The sequence below is a fragment of the Oncorhynchus kisutch genome, linkage group LG22 (assembly GCF_002021735.2).
Source record: "Oncorhynchus kisutch isolate 150728-3 linkage group LG22, Okis_V2, whole genome shotgun sequence".
NCBI classification, from domain to species: domain Eukaryota; kingdom Metazoa; phylum Chordata; class Actinopteri; order Salmoniformes; family Salmonidae; genus Oncorhynchus; species Oncorhynchus kisutch.
Window position 1 is genome coordinate 52,314,858 of NC_034195.2, and position 26,313 is coordinate 52,341,170.

Below are 26,313 nucleotides of genomic sequence, written 5' to 3' on the forward strand. Positions count from 1 at the left end.
TTGTAGACAGAGGTCAGATGTAGGAGCACCTAGTAGTAGATCGTCAACGTATATGGAATCAGATGACAGCATTTGGGGGAACTTGATAGCAGAATAGGTGCATCCTGTGTCTACCAGGAACTGATGGGGGACATCCTCAACTTTGCACATCATTGTTGGTTCAGTGTGCTGTCGAAAGTGTTGTCTCTCTTCTCCTGCCGTGGGTGGTGGGCATCTTTATGGCCAGGGCATGGTGTTCCCTGCCATACTTTGGAACTGTGGTTGGTTGTAATCTTGCTGTTGCTGCTGCATGTGATTAGGAGAGGGTCCTCCTCTTCCTCTTCCTCTTCATTGCTGTTGCTGATGCATGGGTGTGGGTCCTGGTTGCTGATGTTCGTACTGTTGAGGTCTATCTCCACCCCTTCCCCTCCCATATGGACCTCTCGTAGAGTTCCACTGACGTTGTTGTGGTGTGAGTGGGTATGGGCACTCTCGTGAGTAGTGCCCTGGAGTTCTACAGTTGAAACAAACCCCTCCTCTGGGATGGCCTGGTATCCGTTGCGGCTGGTATGCAAGTTGTGGTTGCGGAGGATACCAAGACTGAGGAACTCCAGGTTGCCCCACTGGAGTAGGCCCCGGGTTGGCTGGTTGAGGACCGGCCTGCTGTTGAATCATCTGAGAGACAGTCTGTGCTACGATCTGAGTGATATCTGGCTGCTCCCCTTGGTCTTGAGTTTCTTCTGCAATCATTTGTTTTTTAGGTTTCTCCCCCTTTTGTGCATCTTTTATTTGGAGCTTTAACAGCTGCACCTGCAGAGACTGGACCTGGCTCTCAGCACCCCCTCTTCTCTTGTTGTGCTGGGTCACATGGTGGTGCACATGCGTAATTTTGAGTTTGGGCGTGATGGCTGCAGACATTTTATCTAATTCGTCTGATAATGTGTATAATGCGTTATCTAGGTTTTAGTCAGTCCTTTGTGTGGCTTATTTCTATCTTTGTATACTCAGCCCGTCCTTGGTCGAAACCAAGGATGTATTCGCGGTGCCGGGACAGACTGAACTTGTACCCCACCCTCGTATTCAAAGGTTCTATCGGTATGTGATTACAATTATGTGTGTGTTATTTTTTTTATGTGTTCAGTGTTTCATTCAGGTATTATCTAGAAATGATTCACTGATTTCCCTTTGGAACGATGTATCAGTAAATTTAGGCAATTCTATAACAATCGTCAGAATAATTCTAGTACTCTAGGAAATATGAAAAAATAGACAAATAAAAAATAAAAATCGTTCAGCGAACTATTTAAGTATTTTCAAAAAAATAATTGAGCAATCCCCTCTTGGGACAATATGTTAGCAAATTCAAGCGGTTCTATAACATTTGCAGGATAATTCTTTCTCTTTAGGAAATATCGAAAAATAGAAGAACTAAAAAAAAATCGTTCAAATTATTTAAATACTTTCTGTAAATAATTCAGTAACTTCCTTTATGAACTTATATCAGCAAATTCCAGCGATTCTATAGCAATCGTCAGAACAATTTTAAACTTTAGGCAATATCAACAGGAATGAAAAAAGCGAAAATCAGTGTTTGAGGCCAATGTCAATCAAAGTTGCACGGCGATTCGACTACTAAGGTAGCTTTGTCTATCAGCACGTGTGCGTAATAGCCCAGTTACGTATCTCAACCTAGCGGTTACTCCGCGACAAACGTTTCTCTCAATTTAATTTCCCCGGTCTCAAAATCATGGAACGTCAACTCTGGTTCATATGTTTTCTCAATACTACATTCATTCATGCGAAATTCACATTGAAATTCCAACATCCATAATTGTGTCCATCACGTGCTATAACACAGCCTCTTATTTAACTTCACCTCTATACACAACCTGATAAATATATAATCAGGACAGTTTTCCATGCAGATTTCAGAACAATTAGGGTCCCGAAGGAATTTAACACATTGGTCAATCACAATTCATTTCAGTATCCGTTATACACTAGAACACAGTCTCGGTTCAACACTTCACTTCGTACACAACCTATTCGGTAGGACAGTTTTCTATGCAGATTTTCATGAACGAACCAGATCCCAGGGGGAATCTAACGTATTGGTCAAACAATTCACTTATCCATTATACATAACTCAGTATAGACCAATTAATAAATATATAAAAATAAAAACTAGCAAAACGATCCTCGATCAAGGTTTTTATTTGGGAACGATTCATACTCACGCCCAGTACTTTCTGATAAAAATTTGGTTTAGGCTATAATACAATATGCAGATTTCGATTTAACAGGCTCTGCTTACCTTATTAGTAGAGCACTCTGATCAGATTTCCTGAGGCAAGATGAATGGCTGATTGTCTCCTGGACAGGTCACTATTCCGTCTGATTCGAACCGGATGATTTGTCTCGCCTCTCACACCAAGTTATCATGGATCGAATTTAGGAAAAACCATCCTCATGCTACCAAGTTTGTTGGTGTTCAAATACTGGAGAGTTGAGACCAAATCACGGACGCTGGACAGAGTGGATTTCAGTTGTAACAAAATGAGTCAAAGATATCTTGTCCTGCAGTTTTACGTGCACGGATCTAGTTCATTTAACTTGGTAAGGAGTCAGGTGAAAAAGAGACCTAGACATTGGTCACAGCAGATTTTATACATGGAATATGTAGGTGGAGTCTTGTCGTGTTGGTCTTCTGACTGGTCCCAAAGGGTTGGAGGCGGACCTGCTCTAGCCAGATCAGAAGCCCCATTGGTGCACAGCAGAGTCTTGTTCTGAGCACCCGACCAGTAGAGGGGGTGAGATGTGTGTTTATACAAGGAGATATTTGTGTGTCAGGAAATCTGATACAGGAGAGCAGAGGGGGTCGTGAAAGAAGAGAACAGAGGGGGTCAGTTTTATGGCTGGGTGTATGTGTTCTTGCGATGGAATGTCTTTGTTTCCTGGGGTGGTAAGACAACAGAGCTGAGGGGGGTTAGTTTTATTGCTGGGTGAGTGAGCTGGTTCCTGTTTTAGCAGGGGTAAGTAAGATGACTTGAGTCAGGCGGTTTGGCTTGGCGCTGTATAATATATGAGCTATGTGTATGAATGTTTACATATATATATATATATATATATATGACACCCCCCCCCCCCCAAACCCCTCTTTTACGCTACTGCTACTCTCTGTTTATCATATATGCATAGTCACTTTAACTATACATTCATGTACATACTACCTCAGTTGGGCTGACCAACCAGTGCTCCCGCACATTGGCTAACCGGGCTATCTGCATTGTGTCCCACCACCCACCACCCCCTCTTTTACGCTACTGCTACTCTCTGTTCATCATATATGCAGTCACTTTAACCATATCTACATGTACATACTACCTCAATCAGCCTGACTAACCGGTGTCTGTATGTAGCCTCTCTACTGTATATAGCCTCGCTACTGTATATAGCCTCTCTACTGTATATAGCCTCTCTACTGTATATAGCCACTCTACTGTATACAGTCTCTCTACTGTATATAGCCCCTCTACTGTATATAGCCTCTCTACTGTATATAGCCTCTCTACTGTATATAGCCTCTCTACTGTATATAGTCTCTCTACTGTATATAGCCTCTCTACTGTATATAGCCTCTCTACTGAATATAGCCTCTCTACTGTATAAAGCCTCGCTACTGTATATAGCCTCTCTACTGTATATAGCCTCGCTACTGTATATAGCCTCTCTACTGTATATAGCCTCTCTACTGTATATAGCCTCTCTACTGTATATAGCCTCTCTACTGAATATAGCCTCTCTACTGTATAAAGCCTCGCTACTGTATATAGCCTCTCTACTGTATATAGCCTCGCTACTGTATATAGCCTCTCTACTGTATATAGCCTCTCTACTGTATATAGCCTCTCTACTGTATATAGCCTCTCTACTGTATATAGCCTCTCTACTGTATATAGCCCCTCTACTGTATGTAGCCTCTCTACTGTATATAGTCTCTCTACTGTATATAGCCTCTCTACTGTATATAACCTCTCTACTGTATATAGCCTCTCTACTGTATATAGCCCCTCTACTGTATATAGCCTCTCTACTGTATATAGCCTCTCTACTGTATATAGCCTCTCTACTGTATATAGCCTCTCTACTGTATATAACCTCTCTACTGTATATAACCTCTCTACTGTATATAGTCTCTCTACTGTATATAGTCTCTCTACTGTATATAACCTCTCTACTGTATATAGCCTCTCTACTGTATATAGCCTCTCTACTGTATATAGCCTCTCTACTGTATATAACCTCTCTACTGTATATAACCTCTCTACTGTATATAACCTCTCTACTGTATATAGTCTCTCTACTGTATATAACCTCTCTACTGTATATAGTCTCTCTACTGTATATAATCTCTCTACTGTATATAACCTGTCTACTGTATATAGTCTCTCTACTGTATATAACCTCTCTACTGTATATAGCCTCTCTACTGTATATAGCCCCTCTACTGTATATAGCCTCTCTACTGTATATAGCCTCTATACTGTATATAGCCTCTCTACTGTATATAACCTCTCTACTGTATATAGCCTCTCTACTGTATATAGCCCCTCTACTGTATATAGCCTCTCTACTGTATATAGCCTCTCTACTGTATATAGCCTCTCTACTGTATATAGCCTCTCTACTGAATATAGCCTCTCTACTGTATAAAGCCTCGCTACTGTATATAGCCTCTCTACTGTATATAGCCTCGCTACTGTATATAGCCTCTCTACTGTATATAGCCTCTCTACTGTATATAGCCTCTCTACTGTATATAGCCTCTCTACTGTATATAGCCCCTCTACTGTATGTAGCCTCTCTACTGTATATAGCCTATCTACTGTATATAGCCTCTCTACTGTATATAGCCTCTCTACTGTATATAACCTCTCTACTGTATATAGCCTCTCTACTGTATATAGCCCCTCTACTGTATATAGCCTCTCTACTGTATATAGCCTCTCTACTGTATATAGCCTCTCTACTGTATATAGCCTCTCTACTGTATATAACCTCTCTACTGTATATAACCTCTCTACTGTATATAACCTCTCTACTGTATATAGTCTCTCTACTGTATATAGTCTCTCTACTGTATATAACCTCTCTACTGTATATAGCCTCTCTACTGTATATAGCCTCTCTACTGTATATAGCCTCTCTACTGTATATAGCCTCTCTACTGTATATAACCTCTCTACTGTATATAACCTCTCTACTGTATATAGCCTCTCTACTGTATATAGTCTCTCTACTGCATATAGTCTCTCTACTGTATATAGTCTCTCTACTGTATATAGTCTCTCTACTGTATATAGCCTCTCTACTGTATATAGCCTCTCTACTGTATATAGCCTCTCTACTGTATATAACCTCTCTACTGTATATAACCTCTACTGTTATTTTTCATTGTCTTTTTACTGTTTTACTGTTCTTTACCTACCTATTGTTCACTGAATACCTTTTTCACTGTAAGGTCTACTGCACCTGTTGTATTCAGCATTTCACTGTGAGGTCTACTACACCTGTTGTATTCAGCATTTCACTGTGAGGTCTACTACACCTGTTGTATTCAGCATTTCACTGTGAGGTCTACTACACCTGTTGTATTCAGCATTTCACTGTGAGGTCTACTACACCTGTTGTATTCAGCATTTCACTGTAAGGTCTACTACACCTGTTGTATTCAGCATTTCACTGTAAGGTCTACTACACCTGTTGTATTCAGCATTTCACTGTAAGGTCTACTACACCTGTTGTATTCAGCATTTCACTGTAAGGTCTACTACACCTGTTGTAATTCAGCATTTCACTGTAAGGTCTACTATACCTGTTGTATTCAGCATTTCACTGTAAGGTCTACTACACCTGTAGTATTCAGCATTTCACTGTAAGGTCTACTACACCTGTTGTATTCAGCATTTCACTGTAAGGTCTACTACACCTGTTGTATTCATCATTTCACTGTAAGGTCTACTACACCTGTTGTATTCAGCATTTCACTGTAAGGTCTACTACACCTGTTGTATTCAGCATTTCACTGTAAGGTCTACTACACCTGTTGTATTCAGCATTTCACTGTAAGGTCTACTACACCTGTTGTATTCAGCATTTCACTGTGAGGTCTACTACACCTGTTGTATTCAGCATTTCACTGTAAGGTCTACCCACACCTGTTGTATTCAGCATTTCACTGTAAGGTCTACTACACCTGTTGTATTCAGCATTTCACTGTAAGGTCTACCTACACCTGTTGTATTCAGCATTTCACTGTGAGGTCTACTACACCTGTTGTATTCAGCATTTCACTGTGAGGTCTACTACACCTGTTGTATTCAGCATTTCACTGTGAGGTCTACTACACCTGTTGTATTCAGCATTTCACTGTGAGGTCTACTACACCTGTTGTATTCAGCATTTCACTGTGAGGTCTACTACACCTGTTGTATTCAGCATTTCACTGTGAGGTCTACTACACCTGTTGTATTCAGCATTTCACTATAAGGTCTACTACACCTGTTGTATTCAGCATTTCACTGTAAGGTCTACTACACCTGTTGTATTCAGCATTTCACTGTGAGGTCTACTACACCTGTTGTATTCAGCATTTCACTGTAAGGTCTACTACACCTGTTGTATTCAGCATTTCACTGTAAGGTCTACTACACCTGTTGTATTCAGCATTTCACTGTAAGGTCTACTACACCTGTTGTATTCAGCATTTCACTGTAAGGTCTACTACACCTGTTGTAATTCAGCATTTCACTGCAAGGTCTACTATACCTGTTGTATTCAGCATTTCACTGTAAGGTCTACTACACCTGTAGTATTCAGCATTTCACTGTAAGGTCTACTACACCTGTTGTATTCAGCATTTCACTGTAAGGTCTACTACACCTGTTGTATTCATCATTTCACTGTAAGGTCTACTACACCTGTTGTATTCAGCATTTCACTGTAAGGTCTACTACACCTGTTGTATTCAGTATTTCACTGTAAGGTCTACCTACACCTGTTGTATTCAGCATTTCACTGTAAGGTCTACTACACCTGTTGTATTCAGCATTTCACTGTAAGGTCTACTACACCTGTTGTATTCAGCATTTCACTGTAAGGTCTACTACACCTGTTGTATTCAGCATTTCACTGTAAGGTCTACTACACCTGTTGTATTCAGCATTTCACTGTAAGGTCTACTACACCTGTTGTATTCAGCATTTCACTGTAAGGTCTACTATACCTGTTGTATTCAGCATTTCACTGTAAGGTCTACTACACCTGTTGTATTCAGCATTTCACTGTGAGGTCTACTACACCTGTTGTATTCAGCATTTCACTGTGAGGTCTACTACACCTGTTGTATTCAGCATTTCACTGTGAGGTCTACTACACCTGTTGTATTCAGCATTTCACTGTAAGGTCTACTACACCTGTTGTATTCAGCATTTCACTGTAAGGTCTACTACACCTGTTGTATTCATCATTTCACTGTAAGGTCTACTACACCTGTTGTATTCAGCATTTCACTGTAAGGTCTACTACACCTGTTGTATTCAGTATTTCACTGTAAGGTCTACCTACACCTGTTGTATTCAGCATTTCACTGTAAGGTCTACTAAACCTGTTGTATTCAGCATTTCACTGTAAGGTCTACTACACCTGTTGTATTCAGCATTTCACTGTAAGGTCTACTACACCTGTTGTATTCAGCATTTCACTGTAAGGTCTACTACACCTGTTGTATTCGGCATTTCACTGTAAGGTCTACACCTGTTGTATTCAGCATTTCACTGTAAGGTCTACTACACCTGTTGTATTCAGCATTTCACTGTAAGGTGTTGTATTCGGCGCACGTGACAAGTAAACTTTGATTTGATTTGATATAAATATGTATCTTGTTGATCCAACACATTTTTCAAGGAATGCTAACAGAAAATACTATTTAAATGTTACAGAAAGGCTAAAAAGGATTGTGGGAAAAAAAACATATGTGTAGACCAAATAACTGTCTAACAATAGACGTGTATTGTGTAATACAGATTTTAGAATGTGTATACATTAGTAATTACAATAACATTAAAACGAGTATATTTGAGTTCCATTCAAAAACACAGAAAATCTCATCTCTGAACCTGTATCGGAAGGAAACACCTTCTAGACCCTTCGAACACTACGACAGAGTCATTGCGGAAAATAGTACGCAGCGTCACCTGGATATGTGTGCAACAAAAAGTTCCACATTCACCTTTCTGCGACCATTTCTGTCGAGCCGTCTACGCGTACAGTTTGACGCGTAGGTTCGATAAATCCAACTTATGCACCACCCAGAACGCACTGCAACTGCCTCTGTAACGCAACGCTGCAAGGCAAACGCAGCGGTTTCATTGGAAATTAATGTAATTCTGGTGTACCAATATGCAATGACGCTGTCTCAGTGTCCGGGTCATCTACTGTATCTGTACTGTAGGGGGCAGCAGAGGAATGCTCCGGGTCATCTACTGTATCTCTACTGTAGGGGGCAGCAGAGGAGTGCTCCGGGTCATCTACTGTGTCTCTACTGTAGGGGGCACCAGAGGAATGCTTGGGTCATCTACTGTATCTCTACTGTAGGGGGCAGCAGAGGAATGCTCTGGGTCATCTACTGTATCTCTACTGTAGGGGCAGCAGAGGAATGCTCAGGGTCATCTACTGTATCTGTACTGTAGGGGGCAGCAGAGGAATGCTCTGGGTCATCTACTGTATCTGTACTGTAAGGGGCAGCAGAGGAATGCTCTGGGTCATCTACTGTATCTGTACTGTAAGGGGCAGCAGAGGAATGCTCAGGGTCATCTACTGTATCTGTACTGTAAGGGGCAGCAGAGGAATGCTCTGGGTCATCTACGGTGTCTCTACTGTAGGGGGCAGCAGAGGAATGCTCTGGGTCATCTACTGTATCTCTACTGTAGGGGGCAGCAGAGGAATGCTCTGGGTCATCTACTGTATCTGTACTGTAAGGGGCAGCAGAGGAATGCTCTGGGTCATCTACTGTATCTGTACTGTAGGGGGCAGCAGAGGAATGGTCCGGGTCATCTACTGTGTCTCTACTGTAGGGGGCAGCAGAGGAGTGCTCCGGGTCATCTACTGTGTCTCTACTGTAGGGGGCAGCAGAGGAGTGCTCCGGGTCATCTACTGTATATGTACTGTAGGGGGCAGCAGAGGAGTGCTCCGGGTCATCTACTGTATCTCTACTGTAAGGGGCAGCAGAGGAATGCTCTGGGTCATTTACTGTATCTCTACTGTAAGGGGCAGCAGAGGAATGCTCTGGGTCATCTACTGTATCTGTACTGTAAGGGGCAGCAGAGGAATGCTCTGGGTCATCTACTGTATCTGTACTGTAAGGGGCAGCAGAGGAATGCTCTGGGTCATCTACTGTATCTCTACTGTAGGAGCAGCAGAGGAATGCTCCGGGTCATCTACTGTATCTCTAATGTAGGGGGCAGCAGAGGAATGCTCAGGGTCATCTACTGTATCTGTACTGTAGGGGGCAGCAGAGGAATGCTCTGGGTCAACTACTGTATCTGTACTGTAAGGGGCAGCAGAGGAATGCTCAGGGTCATCTACTGTATCTGTACTGTAAGGGGCAGCAGAGGAATGCTCTGGGTCATCTACTGTATCTGTACTGTAAGGGGCAGCAGAGGAATGCTCTGGGTCATCTACTGTATCTGTACTGTAAGGGGCAGCAGAGGAATGCTCTGGGTCATCTACTGTATCTGTACTGTAAGGGGCAGCAGAGGAATGCTCTGGGTCATCTACTGTATCTGTACTGTAAGGGGCAGCAGAGGAATGCTCTGGGTCATCTACTGTATCTCTACTGTAGGGGGCAGCAGAGGAATGCTCTGGGTCATCTACTGTATCTGTGCTGTAAGGGGCAGCAGAGGAATGCTCTGGGTCATCTACTGTATCTGTACTGTAAGGGGCAGCAGAGGAATGCTCTGGGTCATCTACTGTATCTGTACTGTAAGGGGCAGCAGAGGAATGCTCTGGGTCATCTACTGTATCTGTACTGTAAGGGGCAGCAGAGGAATGCTCTGGGTCATCTACTGTATCTCTACTGTAGGGGGCAGCAGAGGAATGCTCCGGGTCACCTACTGTATCTCTACTGTAGGGGGCAGCAGAGGAATGCTCAGGGTCATCTACTGTATCTGTACTGTAGGGGGCAGCAGAGGAATGCTCTGGGTCAACTACTGTATCTCTACTGTAGGGGGCAGCAGAGGAACGCTCAGGGTCATCTACTGTATCTGTACTGTAAGGGGAAGCAGAGGAATGCTCTGGGTCATCTACTGTATCTGTACTGTAAGGGGCAGCAGAGGAATGCTCTGGGTCATCTACTGTATCTCTACTGTAGGGGGCAGCAGAGGAATGCTCCGGGTCATCTACTGTATCTCTACTGTAGGGGGCAGCAGAGGAATGCTCAGGGTCATCTACTGTATCTGTACTGTAGGGGGCAGCAGAGGAATGCTCTGGGTCAACTACTGTATCTCTACTGTAGGGGGCAGCAGAGGAATGCTCTGGGTCATCTACTGTATCTGTACTGTAAGGGGCAGCAGAGGAATGCTTTGGGTCATCTACTGTATCTGTACTGTAAGGGGCAGCAGAGGAATGCTCTGGGTCATCTACTGTATCTGTACTGTAAGGGGCAGCAGAGGAATGCTCCGGGTCATCTACTGTATCTGTACTGTAGGGGGCAGCAGAGGAATGCTCTGGGTCATCTACTGTATCTGTACTGTAAGGGGCAGCAGAGGTATGCTCTGGGTCATCTACTGTATCTGTACTGTAAGGGGCAGCAGAGGAACGCTCTGGGTCATCTACTGTATCTGTACTGTAAGGGGCAGCAGAGGAACGCTCTGGGTCATCTACTGTATCTCTACTGTAGGGGGCAGCAGAGGAACGCTCTGGGTCATCTACTGTATCTGTACTGTATGGGGCAGCAAAGGAATGCTCTGGGTCATCTACTGTATCTGTACTGTAAGGGGCAGCAGAGGAATGCTCTGGGTCATCTACTGTATCTGTACTGTAGGGGGCAGCAGAGGAATGCTCAGGGTCATCTACTGTATCTGTACTGTAGGGGGCAGCAGAGGAACGATCTGACACCATTCAGGCAGACTACAAATGTGTTCATTTTTTAAAAACCTGGATAACCTGAATTATGGCAGCAATGCATCGATTTATGCTTGACAGATGGCTACGTTTGTGTTGAAAGCTTTCTGGCATGCCTTTCAACCTACGTTTTCAACTTGACCTTGTTATCTGGAAATTGTACGCCTAATTCTTTCAGGGAAGGTTAAAAAGCATTACAAGGTGTCGTGTAAGGTGAACATGTAGGGTTTACAGTAGGCCTACTAGGGTTTATCATGAAGGGTTTACAGTAGGCCTACTAGTGTTTATCATGAAGGGTGTACAGTAGGCCTAGTGTTTATCATGAAGGGTTTACAGTAGGCCTAGTGTTTATCATGAAGGGTTTACAGTAGGCCTACTAGTGTTTATCATGAAGGGTTTACAGTAGGCCTGGTGTTTATCATGAAGGGTTTACAGTAGGCCTACTAGTGTTTATCATGGAGGGTTTACAGTAGGCCTGGTGTTTATCATGAAGGGTTTACAGTAGGCCTGGTGTTTATCATGGAGGGTTTACAGTAGGCCGAGTGTTTATCATGAAGGGTTTAGTAGGCCTACTAGGGTTTATCATGAAGGGTTTACAGTAGGCCTACTAGTGTTTATCATGAAGGGTGTACAGTAGGCCTAGTGTTTATCATGAAGGGTTTACAGTAGGCCTAGTGTTTATCATGAAGGGTTTACAGTAGGCCTACTAGTGTTTATCATGAAGGGTTTACAGTAGGCCTGGTGTTTATCATGAAGGGTTTACAGTAGGCCTACTAGTGTTTATCATGGAGGGTTTACAGTAGGCCTGGTGTTTATCATGAAGGGTTTACAGTAGGCCTGGTGTTTATCATGGAGGGTTTACAGTAGGCCTAGTGTTTATCATGGAGGGTTTACAGTAGGCCTACTAGTGTTTATCATAAAGGGTGTACAGTAGGCCTAGTGTTTATCGTGAAGGGTGTACAGTAGGCCTAGTGTTTATCATGAAAGGTGTACAGTAGGCCTAGTGTTTATCATGAAGGGTTTCCAGTTGGCCGAGTGTTTATCATGAAGGGTTTAGTAGGCCTACTAGTGTTTATCATGAAGTGTAGGAGAGTTCAGTTTGTGGGTCATTGTCGGTGTTCTTCCATTGCCAGGCTGCCATGTTCTCCTGCTGTTTGAGTTCACAGTGAAACAGGCCAACAGTATATATTAGGGTTTATCCTTTAGCCTTGGAGGGGAGATCATTTTGTGGCTCATTCAGACACAAGATAACTTGGCAAGCGTTGCCTGTCTGACTGCCACCTGTCCTACTGCTGTAGTATGAGGGAGTTGACAGTGAAATAGGATTAAAAGTCCCAGTAAAGCCTGGCTGCAAACTGAGGTCAGGGCTTAGCCAGGTGTCTGTGTGTCTGTCTGTGGGGTGGGGTCAGCTTGACCCATTGAACAAGGTAGGAATGAACCAGGTAGATTTGAACCAGGTAGCATTGAACCAGGTAGATTTGAACCAGGTAGCATTGAACCAGGTAGATTTGAACCAGGTAGAATTGAACCAGGTAGCATTGAACCAGGTAGCATTGAACCAGGTAGAATTGAACCAGGTAGCATTGAACCAGGTAGATTTGAACCAAGTAGTATTGAACCAGGTAGCATTTAACCAGGTAGCATTTAACCAGGTAGCATTTAACCAGGTAGCATTTAACCAGGTAGATTTGAACCAGGTAGAATTGACCAGGTAGCATTGTACCAGGTAGAATTGAACCAAGTAGCATTGAACAAGGTAGCATTGAACCAGGTAGAATTGAACCAAGTAGCATTGAACCAGGTAGCATTGGACCAGGTAGAAATGAACCAGGTAGCATTGAACAAGGTAGCATTGAACCAGGTAGAATTGAACCAGGTAACATTGAACCAGGTAGCAATGAACCAGGTAGCATTGAACCAGGTAGCTGGCTGCTGAACATATATGCCATTTAGCAGATGCTTCTATCCAATGCGATTTACCTACCAATACGTCATGTCACATGACCTATTGTATTCTATTCTAGGCTATATGTTTCTAATCTATTCTATTCTAAATCTACTATTTGTTTATTGAACGACCATAATGATAAGAGTGGCTTCTAAATAACTTGGAAGGCATGATATTCCCATCTGAACTGTCCTCTGGCTTTCAGATTCTATGAAAAAGCCCTATAGGGATGTACTAAATGATAATTATTCTACACTGTAGTGTACACAGCAACTAACATATATTGTTCTATCCATGCAGCCTACAAAATGTAATCTCGCGGGATTTGACACAGCAGATGAGAAAGGGTCCCTTCCCAATTGAAGTTGAAAAGTAAAATGGTTAGTGTTTGGTAGGGATTGTGGTTAAAGTAAGGGTTTTACGGTTAGGATTTAGGGTAGGGACGTACCAGGGATCCCAGATAGCACTAACCGACGAGAAAGGTGGTTCCTTCGAGTGATTTCATCACCACGCACCGCCACTGCACAGGTGGCGTGGCGTCATGCACTCGTCGGTTGAGCGAGCGCGCTGCGGTTTTGCGTGACCGGATTGGAGTATTAGAGGAAGCTTCCTTCGGTCAGATTGATATCTACCCGGTAACCTGGTCTCCCCACTCCACACCACCACTATCCCTATTACCGGCATCTACCACCCGAGTCGATGCTACCTGGAAAACGAAGTGCCGAAATTATGTCGGTTTCGGTGGCGTTCATTGGAGTACTGATGCTGCATTCGGTCTCCTCGCAGAACGGTAAGAATGTGAAGTGCACGGTTGCCCTGCCGCTCGGTAGAAATACCGGGACATCATGGCTCCTTGCGGGTTTTTGACTGGACGCTCAATGATCTTGCTTCAAATTCTGTCATAATATCGGGGCCCATGATTTAAATGTTGTGCGTCAAAATCCTTGCGGTGAATATTGATTTATAGGCTATCCACATGATTTTCAGTGGATGTAGTAGAAAATGGCAGCAAATTACAAGGACATATTTCGACCCTCTTATATTTATTTTATTGTATTAATTATGTTCATACCCGAGCAATGCGGTGAATAGAATTTCAGAATTAAGGCTATGAATTTAATAAAATTATTATCGAATAATAGCATATTAGCACCCATGCGAGTCATTTGTTACAAAGTGTCAATAAACCATGTATGGTCATTACTGTCAATTGGATGGATGGTTTCCCGTTATTAATACAGACCTACGATGAATTTATACATTCCTTTAAACTAGCCAAGGCCTATATGTTTATCTACGGCCACAAAATACATGTTTTATTTCCTAATGACATTACATCTTCATTAGAATGTATCAGGGACTTGACCATGAGGAGCCGTGTCTTGTTATAGGTGTACAGTAAGTTGTGATATCATCACATAGCCTATGTCCTACCCTATCATGGCCCTCTCAAATGTAAAAAACAACAACAACCGTTTAGTTCTCCCTCCTTGTCCTCTCTCAAATAACCCTACATGACTCAGGCATTCACCTGGTCTGGTCGTGGCTACATCAAAGCATAATTTCAACTCCTACAGGTTGAAATGAACACAGACAGACGTTGAGAACAGAACGCTATTCAGTCATGTTGTGTGTCCAGATGTAATTGTAAGATGCTTGATGATTGGTATATGCAGCTAGTCAGAGAAGCAGAGAGGCAGGCAGGCAGTCAGAGAGGCAGTCAGAGAGGCAGGCAGGCAGTCAGAGAGGCAGGCAGGCAGTCAGTCAGAGAGGCAGGCAGGCAGTCAGAGAGGCAGGCAGGCAGAGAAGCAGATGCAGGCAGTCAGAGAGGCAGGCAGTCCAGAGAGGCAGGCAGTCCAGAGAGGCAGGCAGTCCAGAGAGGCAGGCAGTCCAGAGAGGCAGGCAGTCCAGAGAGGCAGGCAGTCCAGAGAGGCAGGCAGTCCAGAGAGGCAGGCAGTCCAGAGAGGCTGGCAGTCCAGAGAGGCAGCGAGGCAAGCAGTCCAGAGAGGCTGGCAGTCCAGAGAGGCAGCGAGGCAGGCAGTCAGAGAGGCAGGCAGTCCAGAGAGGCAGGCAGTCCAGAGAGGCAGAGAGGCAGGCAGTCAGAGAGGCAGGCAGTCAGAGAGGCAGGCAGTCAGAGAGGCAGGCAGTCCAGAGAGGCAGGCAGTCCAGAGAGGCAGAGAGGCAGGCAGTCCAGAGAGGCAGGCAGTCCAGAGAGGCAGCGAGGCAGGCAGTCAGAGAGGCAAGCAGTCCAGAGAGGCAGCGAGGCAGGCAGTCCAGAGAGGCAGGCAGTCCAGAGAGGCAGCGAGGCAGGCAGTCCAGAGAGGCAGGCAGTCCAGAGAGGCAGGCAGTCCAGAGAGGCAGAGAGGCAGGCAGTCCAGAGAGGCAGGCAGTCCAGAGAGGCAGCGAAGCAGGCAGTCAGAGAGGCAAGCAGTCCAGAGAGGCAGCGAGGCAGGCAGTCCAGAGAGGCAGGCAGTCCAGAGAGGCAGCGAGGCAGGCAGTGCAGAGAGGCAGGCAGTCCAGAGAGGCAGGCAGTCCAGAGAGGCAGAGAGGCAGGCAGTCCAAAGAGGCAGAGAGGCAGGCAGTCAGAGAGGCAGAGAGGCAGAGAGGCAGGCACTCAGAGAAGCAGAGAGGCAGGCAGGCAGTCAAACCTAATCACATTTTATTGGTCACATGCAGATGTTATTACGGGTGTTGCGAAATGCTTGTGTTCCTAGCTCCAACAGTGCAGAGAAGCAGGCAGAAAGGCGGGCAGGCAGAGAAGCAGGCAGGCACTGACTGACTGTAAATAGCTCCACCAGTCCATTCTGCTGCATGTTGCTATTTTTAGACTGTAGATCACTCAGCACTGGGAACCATAGCTTTGATATGTCCTCTCTTCTCCTGGAACACACACACCACTATGCCTTTAATGTCCTCTCCTGGAAGAGAAGAATGGATCGGTTAACTCTTCACAGAGAGAGATGCAGAACAAGGCACTGTGGAATGCTATTGATTTAAAGTAACTGTCCAGTGTTTCCAGATGTCTATGAAATATGACCTATAATTACTTACAATATCAATGAAATAGTTTTCCTTCCAAAAAAATGGTATGGTAATTAAGTATGTTTATAAATTCTTGATTTGAGTTTGGGGGGGGTACCCCCCCATCCCTTCCACCCACACATAATTATTATTTTTTAAATAGAAAGTGACATATCGTATCAGGCCTAGTCTTTTTGGAAATCTAACTGAAATCTTACTGCTGGCAATGTCATAAAAATGCAACTCAATATTAGGAAGGTGTTCTTAATGTTTTGTCCACTCTGTGTTTATCATTCCTGTAAGACAAAAACAAACTTTTCACAGGCCCTGTGGTTTTAAATTGCGTTCCTAAGGGAATTTATGCATGTTTAGAGCACCACCATTAGGTAAGGAAAAATTTAAACAACAAAATGTTGCACAAAAATATCATTTTAGAACAGTAATTGGCGATAAAATATGTCACCAATCAAGACTTTTAAATCTCTTATCCCCCCCTCACCCCTGAGAAAAAACAACATCTATTGTAGTTTCTGAGACCTTTATCTGAATTCTGTAGTTCACACCTTTCTAACAGTACTAAGTATGTGTTTGTAGGACTTATAGTTTTGAAACCAAAATGTACTTTGTGAGGGTAGTATACAATATTACGTGAAGTTTTGAAAATGCCACAAGGGGGCGGTATTTTAACAGGTGTTAAAAAGCAGCTTTTCAGTGTTAGAATGGTGTGGGCATACAGAAGGGTGTGGGTTTATACCGGTCGTTACAAATATTAATGCAAGTAGACCGCTGATTGGCCAGCTCATCCACCTCAGGAGTATTCCTCATACTCTATGAGGAAATAGCAAGCATTTTTTAAATTGGTCTGTTTGAGATACATTTATTTTTTAAATTTATGCTTTGGTCACAAATAAGACAATAGGGTGAGTCAACAACAGTATTTGGCTATGAGTTAACAGAATATTAACTTTTGTAAGGGCGGCAGGGTAGCCTAGTGGTTAGAGCGTTGGACTAGTAACCGGAAGGTTGCAAGTTCAAACCCCCGAGCTGACAAGGTACAAATCTGTCGTTCTGCCCCTGAACAGGCAGTTAACCCACTGTTCCTAGGCCGTCGTTGAAAATAAGAATTTGTTCTCAACTGACTTGCCTGGTAAAATAAAATAAAAAATACAAAAAGTGAGATTTTCACAGGACAGTTACTTTAAATACACAGTGGAGACAAACTTGGTCTTCAGAATGTATTCACATGCCTTGATTTTTCCCCACATTATGTTACAAACTGGGATTAAAATTGATTTAATTGTCTTTTTTTTGTCAACAAATCTACACAAAATATATTAAAATGAATCCAATCGAGAATCTGTGGAAAGAACTGAAAACTGCTGTTCACAAATGCTCTCCATCCAACCTCACTGAGCTCGAGCTGTTTTGCAAGGAGGAAAGGGAAAAAAATTCAGTCTCTCGATGTGCAAAACTGATAGAGACATACCACAAGCGACTTACAGCTGTAATCGCAGCAAAAGGTGGCGCTATAAAGTATTAACTTAAGGGGGCTGAATAATTTTGCACGCCCAATTTATCAGTTTTTGATTTGTTAAAAAAGTTTGAAATATCCAATAAATGTCGTTCCACTTCATGATTGTGTCCCACTTGTTGTTGATTCTTCACAAAAAATACAGTTTTATATCTTTATGTTTGAAGCCTGAAATGTGGCAAAAGGTCGCAAAGTTCAAGGGGGCCGAATACTTTCGCAAGGCACTGTATATATATATATATATATATATATAGTACCAGTCAAAAGTTTTAGAACACCTACTCATTCAAGGGTTTTTCTTTATTTAAAAAAAACTATTTTCTACATTGTAGAATAATAGTGAAGACATCACAACTATGAAATAACACATATGGTATCATGTAGTAACCAAAAAAGTGTTAAACAAATCAAAATATATTTTATATTTGAGTTTCTTCAAAGTATCCACCCTTTGCCTTGATGCCAGCTTTGGACACTCTTGGCATTCTCTCAACCAACTTCATGAGGTAGTAACCTAGAATGCATTTCAATTAGCAGGTGTGCCTTGTTAAAAGTTCATCTTTGGAATTTCTTTCCTTAATGTGTTTGAGCCAATCAGTTGTGTTGTGACAAGGTAGGGGTGGTATACAGAAGATAGCCCTATTTGGTAAAAGACCAAGTCCATAAAATGGCAAGAACAGCTCAGATAAGCAAAGAGAAATGACAGTCCATCATTACTTTAAGGCATGGTCAGTTAATTCTGAATATTTCAAGAACTTTGAAAAATTCTCCAAGTACAGTCGCAAAAACCATCAAGCGCTACCATCAAGCGATGAAACTGGCTCTCATGAGGACCGCCACAGGAAAGGAAGACCCAGAGTTACCTCTGCTGTAGAGGATAACTTCATTAGAGTTACCAGCCTCAGATTGCAGACCAAATAAATACTTTACAGAGTTCAAGTAACAGACACAACATCAACTGTTCAGAGGAGACTAAGTGAATCAGGCCTTCATGGTCGAATTGCTGCAAAGAAACCACTACTAAAGGACACCAATAATAAGAAGAGACTTGCTTGGGCCAAGAAACACGAGCAATGGACATTAGACCGGTGGAAATAGACCGGTCTAATGAGTCCAAACGTGAGATTTTTGGTTCCAACCACTGTGTCTTTTTGAGATGCAGAGTAGATGAACGGATCATCTCCGCCTATGTGGTTCCCACCGTGAAGCATGGAGGAGGAGGTGTGATGGTGTGGGGGTGCTTTGATGGTGACACTGTGATTTATTTACAATTCAAGACATACTTAACTAGCATAGCTACCACAGCATTCTGCAGCGATACGCCATCCCATCTGGTTTGCACTTAGTGGGACTATCATTTGGTTTTCAACAGGACAATGACCCAACACACCTCCAGGCTGTGTAAGGGCAATTTGACTAAGAAGGAGAGTGATGGAGCGCTGCATCTGATGACCTGGCCTCCACAATCACCCGACCTCAACCCAATTGAGTTGGTTTGTGATGAGTTGGACTACGGAATGAATGAAAAGCAGCCAACAAGTGCTCAGCATATGTAGGAACTGCTTCAAGACTGTAGGAAAAACATTCCAGGTGAAACTGGTTGAGAGAATGCCAAGAGTGTCCAAAGCTGTCATCAAAGCAAAGCGAGGCTACTTTGAAGAATGTGTTTAACACTTTTTTGGTTAATACATGATTCCATGTTATTTCATAGTTTTGATGTCTTCAGTACTATGTAGAAAATAGTAAAAATAAAGAAAAATCCTTGAATCAGTAGGTATGTCTGAACTTTTGACTGGTACTGTGTGTGTGTATATATGTGTATATATTTAATTTTAATTTAATCTTTATTTTACTAGGCAAGTCAGTTAAGAACAAATTCTTATTTTCAATGACAGCCTAGGAACAGTGGGTTAACTGCCTGTTCAGGGGCAGAATGACAGATTTGTACCTTGTCAGCTCAGGGATTTGAACTTGCAACCTTTCGGTTACTAGTCCAACGCTCTAACCACTAGGCTACCCTGCCGCCCCAAATAAATAAACACTAGTACTACAGGGGCTTAAGAAAGTGTTCACCCCCTTGGCTTTTTAAATATTTTGTTGCCTGGAACAACCTGGAATTAAAATTGATTTTTTGGGGGGGATGTTGTATCATTTTATTTACACAACACACTTTGAATACGTTTTTTTTTCTTCTTGTGCAATAAACAAGAAATAAGACAAAAAAACATTAAACTTATTTAACTATTCACCCCCCCAAATTCAATACTTTGTAGAGCTACCTTTTGCAGAAGTTAGAGCTGCAAGTCTCTTTGTCACGCCTTGGTCATAGTGTTTTGTGTTTTCGTTATATATTTTGGTCAGGCCAGGGTGTGACAGGGGTTTATGTTATTGTATTTCGTATTGGGGTTTGTAGTATTTGGGATCGCGGCTGATTAGGGGTGTTGTATAGGCTTGGCTGCCTGAGGCGGTTCTCAATCAGGAGTCAGGTGATTCACGTTGTCTCTGATTGGGAACCGTATTTAGGTAGCCTGAGTTCGCTTTGTATTTCGTGGGTGATTGTTCCTGTCTCTGTGTAGTTTCACCAGATAGGCTGTAGTTAGGTTTCACGTTCCGTTTGTTGTTTTCGTATTTGTATTAGTTATTTATTGTATCGTCATTTTTCTCATTAAAATATCATGATTAACCACCACGCTGCATTTCGGTCCGACTCTCCTTCAACAAACGAAGAACGCCGTTACACTCTTGGGGTATGTCTCTATAAGATTGGTACATCTAGCCACTGCGATTTTTGCCCATTCTTCAAGGCAAAACTGCTCCAGCTCCTTCAAGTTGGATGGGTTCCGCTGGTGTATAGCGATCTTTAATTCATATCACAGATTCTCAATTGGATTGAGGTCTGGGCTTTGAGTAGGCCATTCCAAGACATTTAAATGATTCCCCTTAAACCACTCGAGTGTTGCTTTAGCAGTATGCTTAGGGCCATTGTCCTGCTGGAAGGTGAACCTCTGTCCCAGTCTCAAATCTCTGGAAGACTGAAACAGGTTTCCCTAAAGAATTTCCCTGTATTTAGCGCCATCCACCATTTCTTCAATTGTGACCAGTTTCCCAGTCCCTGCCAATGAAAAACATCCCCACAGCATGATGCTGCCAACCACCATGGGATGGTGTTACAGCATGATGCTGCCAACCACCATGGGAGGGTGTTCTTGGAGTGATGAGAGGTGTTGGGTTTGCACCAGACAGTGTTTTTCTTGATGGCCAAAAAGCTCAATTTTAGTTTCATCTGACCAGAGTACCTTCTTCCATATATTTGGGGAGTCTCCTACATGCCTTTTGGCAAACACCAAATGTGTTTGCTTATTTTTTTTCTCTAAAAAATGTTTTTTGTCTGGCAACTCTTCCGTAAAGCCCAGCTCTGTGGAGTGTACGGCTTAAAGTGGTCCTATGGACAGATATTCCCATCTCCGCTGGGGAGCTTTGCAGCTCCTTCAGGGTTATCTTTGGTCTCTTTGTTGCCTCTCTGATTAATGCCGTCCTTGCCTGGTTTGTGAGTTTTGGTGGGCGGCCCTCTCTTGGCAGGTTTGTTGTGGTGCCATATTCTTTCCATTTTTAAATAATGGATTTAATGGTGCTCCGTTGGATGTTCAAAGTTTCTGAAATCTTTTTTTAAAACCCAACCCTGATATGTACATCTCCACAACTTTGTCCCTGACCTGTTTGGAGAGCTCCTTGGTCTTCATGGGGCCGCTTGCTTGGTGGTGTTGCAGACTCTGGGGCCTTTCAGAACAGCTATATATACTGAGATCATGTGACACTTAGATTGCACACAGGTGGACTTTATTTAACTAATTATGTGAGTTCTGAAGGTAATTTGTTGCACCAGATCTTATTTAGGGGCTACAAAGCAAAGGGGCTGAATACATATGCACACACCACTTTTCCGTATTTTATTTTATAGAATTTTATAGTTATTTTTTTCATTTCACTTCACTAATTTGGATTATTTTGTGTATGTCCATTACATGAAATCCAAATAGAAATCAATTTAAATTACAGGTTGTAATGCGACAAAATAGGAAAAATGCCAAGGGAGATGAATACATTTGCAAGGCACTGTATATCTTGATTAGATCAGTATTCAACCCCTTGAGTCAATACATGTTAGAATCGTCTTTGGCAGCAGTAACAGAGGTGAGTGTTTCTGGGTAAACCTATAAGAGCTTTCCACACCTGGAGCGGTAACAGAGGTGAGTGTTTCTGGGTAAACCTATAAGAGCTTTCCACACCTGGAGCGGTAACAGAGGTGAGTGTTTCTGGGTAAACCTCTAAGAGCTTTCCACACCTGGAGTGGTAACAGAGGTGAGTGTTTCTGGGTAAACCTCTAAGAGCTTTCCACACCTGGAGCGGTAACAGAGGTGAGTGTTTCTGGGTAAACCTCTAAGAGCTTTCCACACCTGGAGCGGTAACAGAGGTGAGTGTTTCTGGGTAAACCTCTAAGAGCTTTCCACACCTGGAGCGGTAACAGAGGTGAGTGTTTCTGGGTAAACCTCTAAGAGCTTTCCACACCTGGAGCGGTAACAGAGGTGAGTGTTTCTGGGTAAACCTCTAAGAGCTTTCCACACCTGGAGCGGTAACAGAGGTGAGTGTTTCTGGGTAAACCTCTAAGAGCTTTCCACACCTGGAGCGGTAACAGAGGTGAGTGTTTCTGGGTAAACCTCTAAGAGCTTTCCACACCTGGATTGTGCATCATTTGTCCATTATTCTTTTTACAATTCTTCAAGCTCTGTCAAAATTGGTTGTTGATCATTGCTAGACAGCCATCATTTTTAGGTCTTGCCATAGATTTTCAAGCAGATTTAAGTCAAAACTGCATCTCAGACACTCAGGAACATTCACTGTGTGTCACCTGTCCTCGGTGGTTTAGATAGGTGTAAGGTATGGTTGTGAAGTAACATATGGGACTCCAAAGTTTCTAAGTGAATAGTGTAGGCCTATAAAGGCTATGTTATAGATGGCTTTTCTTCAACTGTCTCAAAACACATGGGAGGAAAAGGCCTAAGAACAGAACAGAACAGAGCAGAACAGAGGATAGTAGAGCAGAACAGAGCAACTACAGACCACAGGGGAGACACCATTTATATCAACTAATTGCTATTCATATTTGAAGCCTCGCCAGATTTAACCTACTGCTGAGATAGACTCCCCACTGTGCGTGTGTGCTTGCCTGTGTGTGTGTGTGTGTATGTGTTTCACTTGGCCTCAGTGCCACTAATGTATGATGTTTTCAGTCAGTGAGACAGGTTGTCTTTTAATAGATGAATACAACAGGACAGGACTGTTTCAATTCATTTCCCACTGGTGAGAGAATAACATATGATTTGAATATAACAAAGCAAAGTCACCTACAATACATCTAGTAGGTATGGGGGATTAGATGTAATAGAGTAGATATGGGGGATTAGATGTAATAGAGTAGGTATGGGGGATTAGATATCATGTAGTAGGTATGGGGGATTAAATGTAATAGAGTAGGTATGGGGGATTAGATGTAATAGAGTAGGTATGGGGGATTAGATGTAATAGAGTAGGTATGGGGGATTAGATGTAATAGAGTAGGTATGAGGGATTAGATGTAATATAGTAGGTATGGGGGATTAGATGTAATAGAGTAGGTATGGGGGATTAGATGTAATAGAGTAGATATGGGGGATTAGATGTAATAGAGTAGGTATGGGGGATTAGATATCATGTAGTAGGTATGGGGGATTAGATGTAATAGAGTAGGTATGGGGGATTAGATGTAATAGAGTAGATATGGGGGATTAGATTTAATAGAGTAGGTATGGGGGATTAGATATCATGTAGTAGGTATGGGGGATTAGATGTAATAGAGTAGATATGGGGGATTAGATGTAATAGAGTAGGTATGGGGGATTAGATATCATGTAGTAGGTATGGGGGATTAGATATCATGTAGTAGGTATGGGGGATTAGATATCATGTAGTAGGTATGGGGGATTAGATGTAATAGAGTAGATATGGGGGATTAGATGTAATAGAGTAGATATGGGGGATTAGATGTAATAGAGTAGATATGGGGGATTAGATGTAATAGAGTAGATATGGGGGATTAGATATGATGTAGTAGATATGGGGGATTAGATATCATGTAGTAGGTATGGGGGATTAGATATCATGTAGTAGGTATGGGGGATTAGATGTAATAGAGTAGATATGGGGGATTAGATATCATGTAGTAGGTATGGGGGATTAGATGTAATAGAGTAGATATGGGGGATTAGATGTAATAGAGTAGATATGGGGGATTAGATGTAATAGAGTAGATATGGGGGATTAGATATCATGTAGTAGATATGGGGGATTAGATATCATGTAGTAGGTATGGGGGATTAGATATCATGTAGTAGGTATGGGGGATTAGATGTAATAGAGTAGATATGGGGGATTAGATATCATGTAGTAGGTATGGGGGATTAGATGTAATAGAGTAGATATGGGGGATTAGATGTAATAGAGTAGGTATGGGGGATTAGATGTAATAGAGTAGATATGGGGGATTAGATGTAATAGAGTAGATATGGGGGATTAGATGTAATAGAGTAGATATGGGGGATTAGATATCATGTAGTAGATATGGGGGATTAGCGATCATGTAGTAGGTATGGGGGATTAGATATCATGTAGTAGGTATGGGGGATTATATGTAATAGAGTAGATATGGGGGATTAGATATCATGTAGTAGGTATGGGGGATTAGATGTAATAGAGTAGATATGGGGGATTAGATGTAATAGAGTAGATATGGGGGATTAGATGTAATAGAGTAGATATGGGGGATTAGATATCATGTAGTAGATATGGGGGATTAGATATCATGTAGTAGGTATGGGGGATTAGATGTAATAGAGTAGATATGGGGGATTAGATATCATGTAGTAGATATGGGGGATTAGATATCATGTAGTAGGTATGGGGGATTAGATGTAATAGAGTAGATATGGGGGATTAGATATCATGTAGTAGATATGGGGGATTAGATATCATGTAGTAGGTATGGGGGATTAGATATCATGTAGTAGGTATGGGGGATTAGATGTAATAGAGTAGATATGGGGGATTAGATGTAATAGAGTAGGTATGGGGGATTAGATGTAATAGAGTAGGTATGGGGGATTAGATGTAATAGAGTAGGTATGGGGGATTAGATGTAATAGAGTAGGTATGGGGGATTAGATGTAATAGAGTAGGTATGGGGGATTAGATGTAATAGAGTAGGTATGGGGGATTAGATGGAATAGAGTAGGTATGGGGGATTAGATATAATAGAGTAGGTATGGGGGATTAGATGTAATAGAGTAGATATGGGGGATTAGATGTAATAGAGTAGATATGGGGGATTAGATATCATGTAGTAGATATGGGGGATTAGATATCATGTAGTAGGTATGGGGGATTAGATATCATGTAGTAGGTATGGGGGATTAGATATCATGTAGTAGGTATGGGGGATTAGATGTAATAGAGTAGATATGGGGGATTAGATATCATGTAGTAGGTATGGGGGATTAGATGTAGTAGAGTAGGTGTGGGGGAATAGATGTATTAGAGTAGGTATGGTGAATTAGATGTAATAGAGTAGGTATGGGAGATTAGATGTAATAGAGTAGATATGGGGGATTAGATGTAATAGAGTAGATATGGGGGATTAGATGTAATAGAGTAGGTATGGGGGATTAGATGTAATAGAGTAGGTATGGGGGATTAGATGTAATAGAGTATGTATGGGGGATTAGATGTAATAGAGTAGGTATGGGGGATTAGATATCATGTAGTAGGTATGGGGGATTAGATGTAATAGAGTAGGTATTAGGGATTAGATGTAATAGAGTAGGTATGGGGGATTAGATGTAATAGAGTAGGTATGGGGGATTAGATGTAATAGAGTAGATATGGGGGATTAGATGTAATAGAGTAGGTATGGGGGATTAGATGTAATAGAGTAGATATGGGGGATTAGATGTAATAGAGTATATATGGGGGATTAGATATCATGTAGTAGATATGGGGGATTAGATATCATGTAGTAGGTATGGGGGATTAGATATCATGTAGTAGGTATGGGGGATTAGATATCATGTAGTAGGTATGGGGGATTAGATGTAATAGAGTAGATATGGGGGATTAGATATCATTTAGTAGATATGGGGGATTAGATATCATGTAGTAGGTATGGGGGATTAGATATCATGTAGTAGGTATGGGGGATTAGATATCATGTAGTAGGTATGGGGGATTAGATGTAATAGAGTAGATATGGGGGATTAGATATAATGTAGTAGATATGGGGGATTAGATATAATGTAGTAGATATGGGGGATTAGATATCATGTAGTAGGTATGGGGGATTAGATGTAATAGAGTAGGTATGGGGGATTAGATGTAATAGAGTAGGTATGGGGGATTAGATGTAATAGAGTAGGTATGGGGGATTAGATGTAATAGAGTAGATATGGGGGATTAGATGTAATAGAGTAGGTATGGGGGATTAGATGTAATAGAGTAGATATGGGCGATTAGATGTAATAGAGTAGGTATGGGGGATTAGATGTAATAGAGTAGATATGGGGGATTA

At 42.3% G+C, this 26,313-nt stretch overlaps 1 protein-coding gene across 4 annotated transcripts in view; it reads left to right on the forward strand.

Moving 5' to 3' along the window:
- The window catches only part of nptna (neuroplastin a), a 99,268-nt gene that overhangs the window by 18,821 nt on the left and 54,134 nt on the right, over window positions 1–26,313 (forward strand). Inside the window, exon 1 of one of the 4 annotated variants that reach the window (XM_031801585.1) lies at window positions 13,475–13,898. The exons of 1 other annotated variant lie outside the window; for it this stretch is intronic. In XM_031801585.1, coding sequence (XP_031657445.1) covers window positions 13,808–13,898 — 91 coding nt within the window. In that variant the 5' untranslated portion in view covers window positions 13,475–13,807. Of the gene's footprint in view, window positions 1–13,474; window positions 13,899–26,313 lie in introns of those variants that run through there. 2 more of the 4 variants (XM_031801586.1, XM_031801588.1) reach the window with 2 other exon arrangements.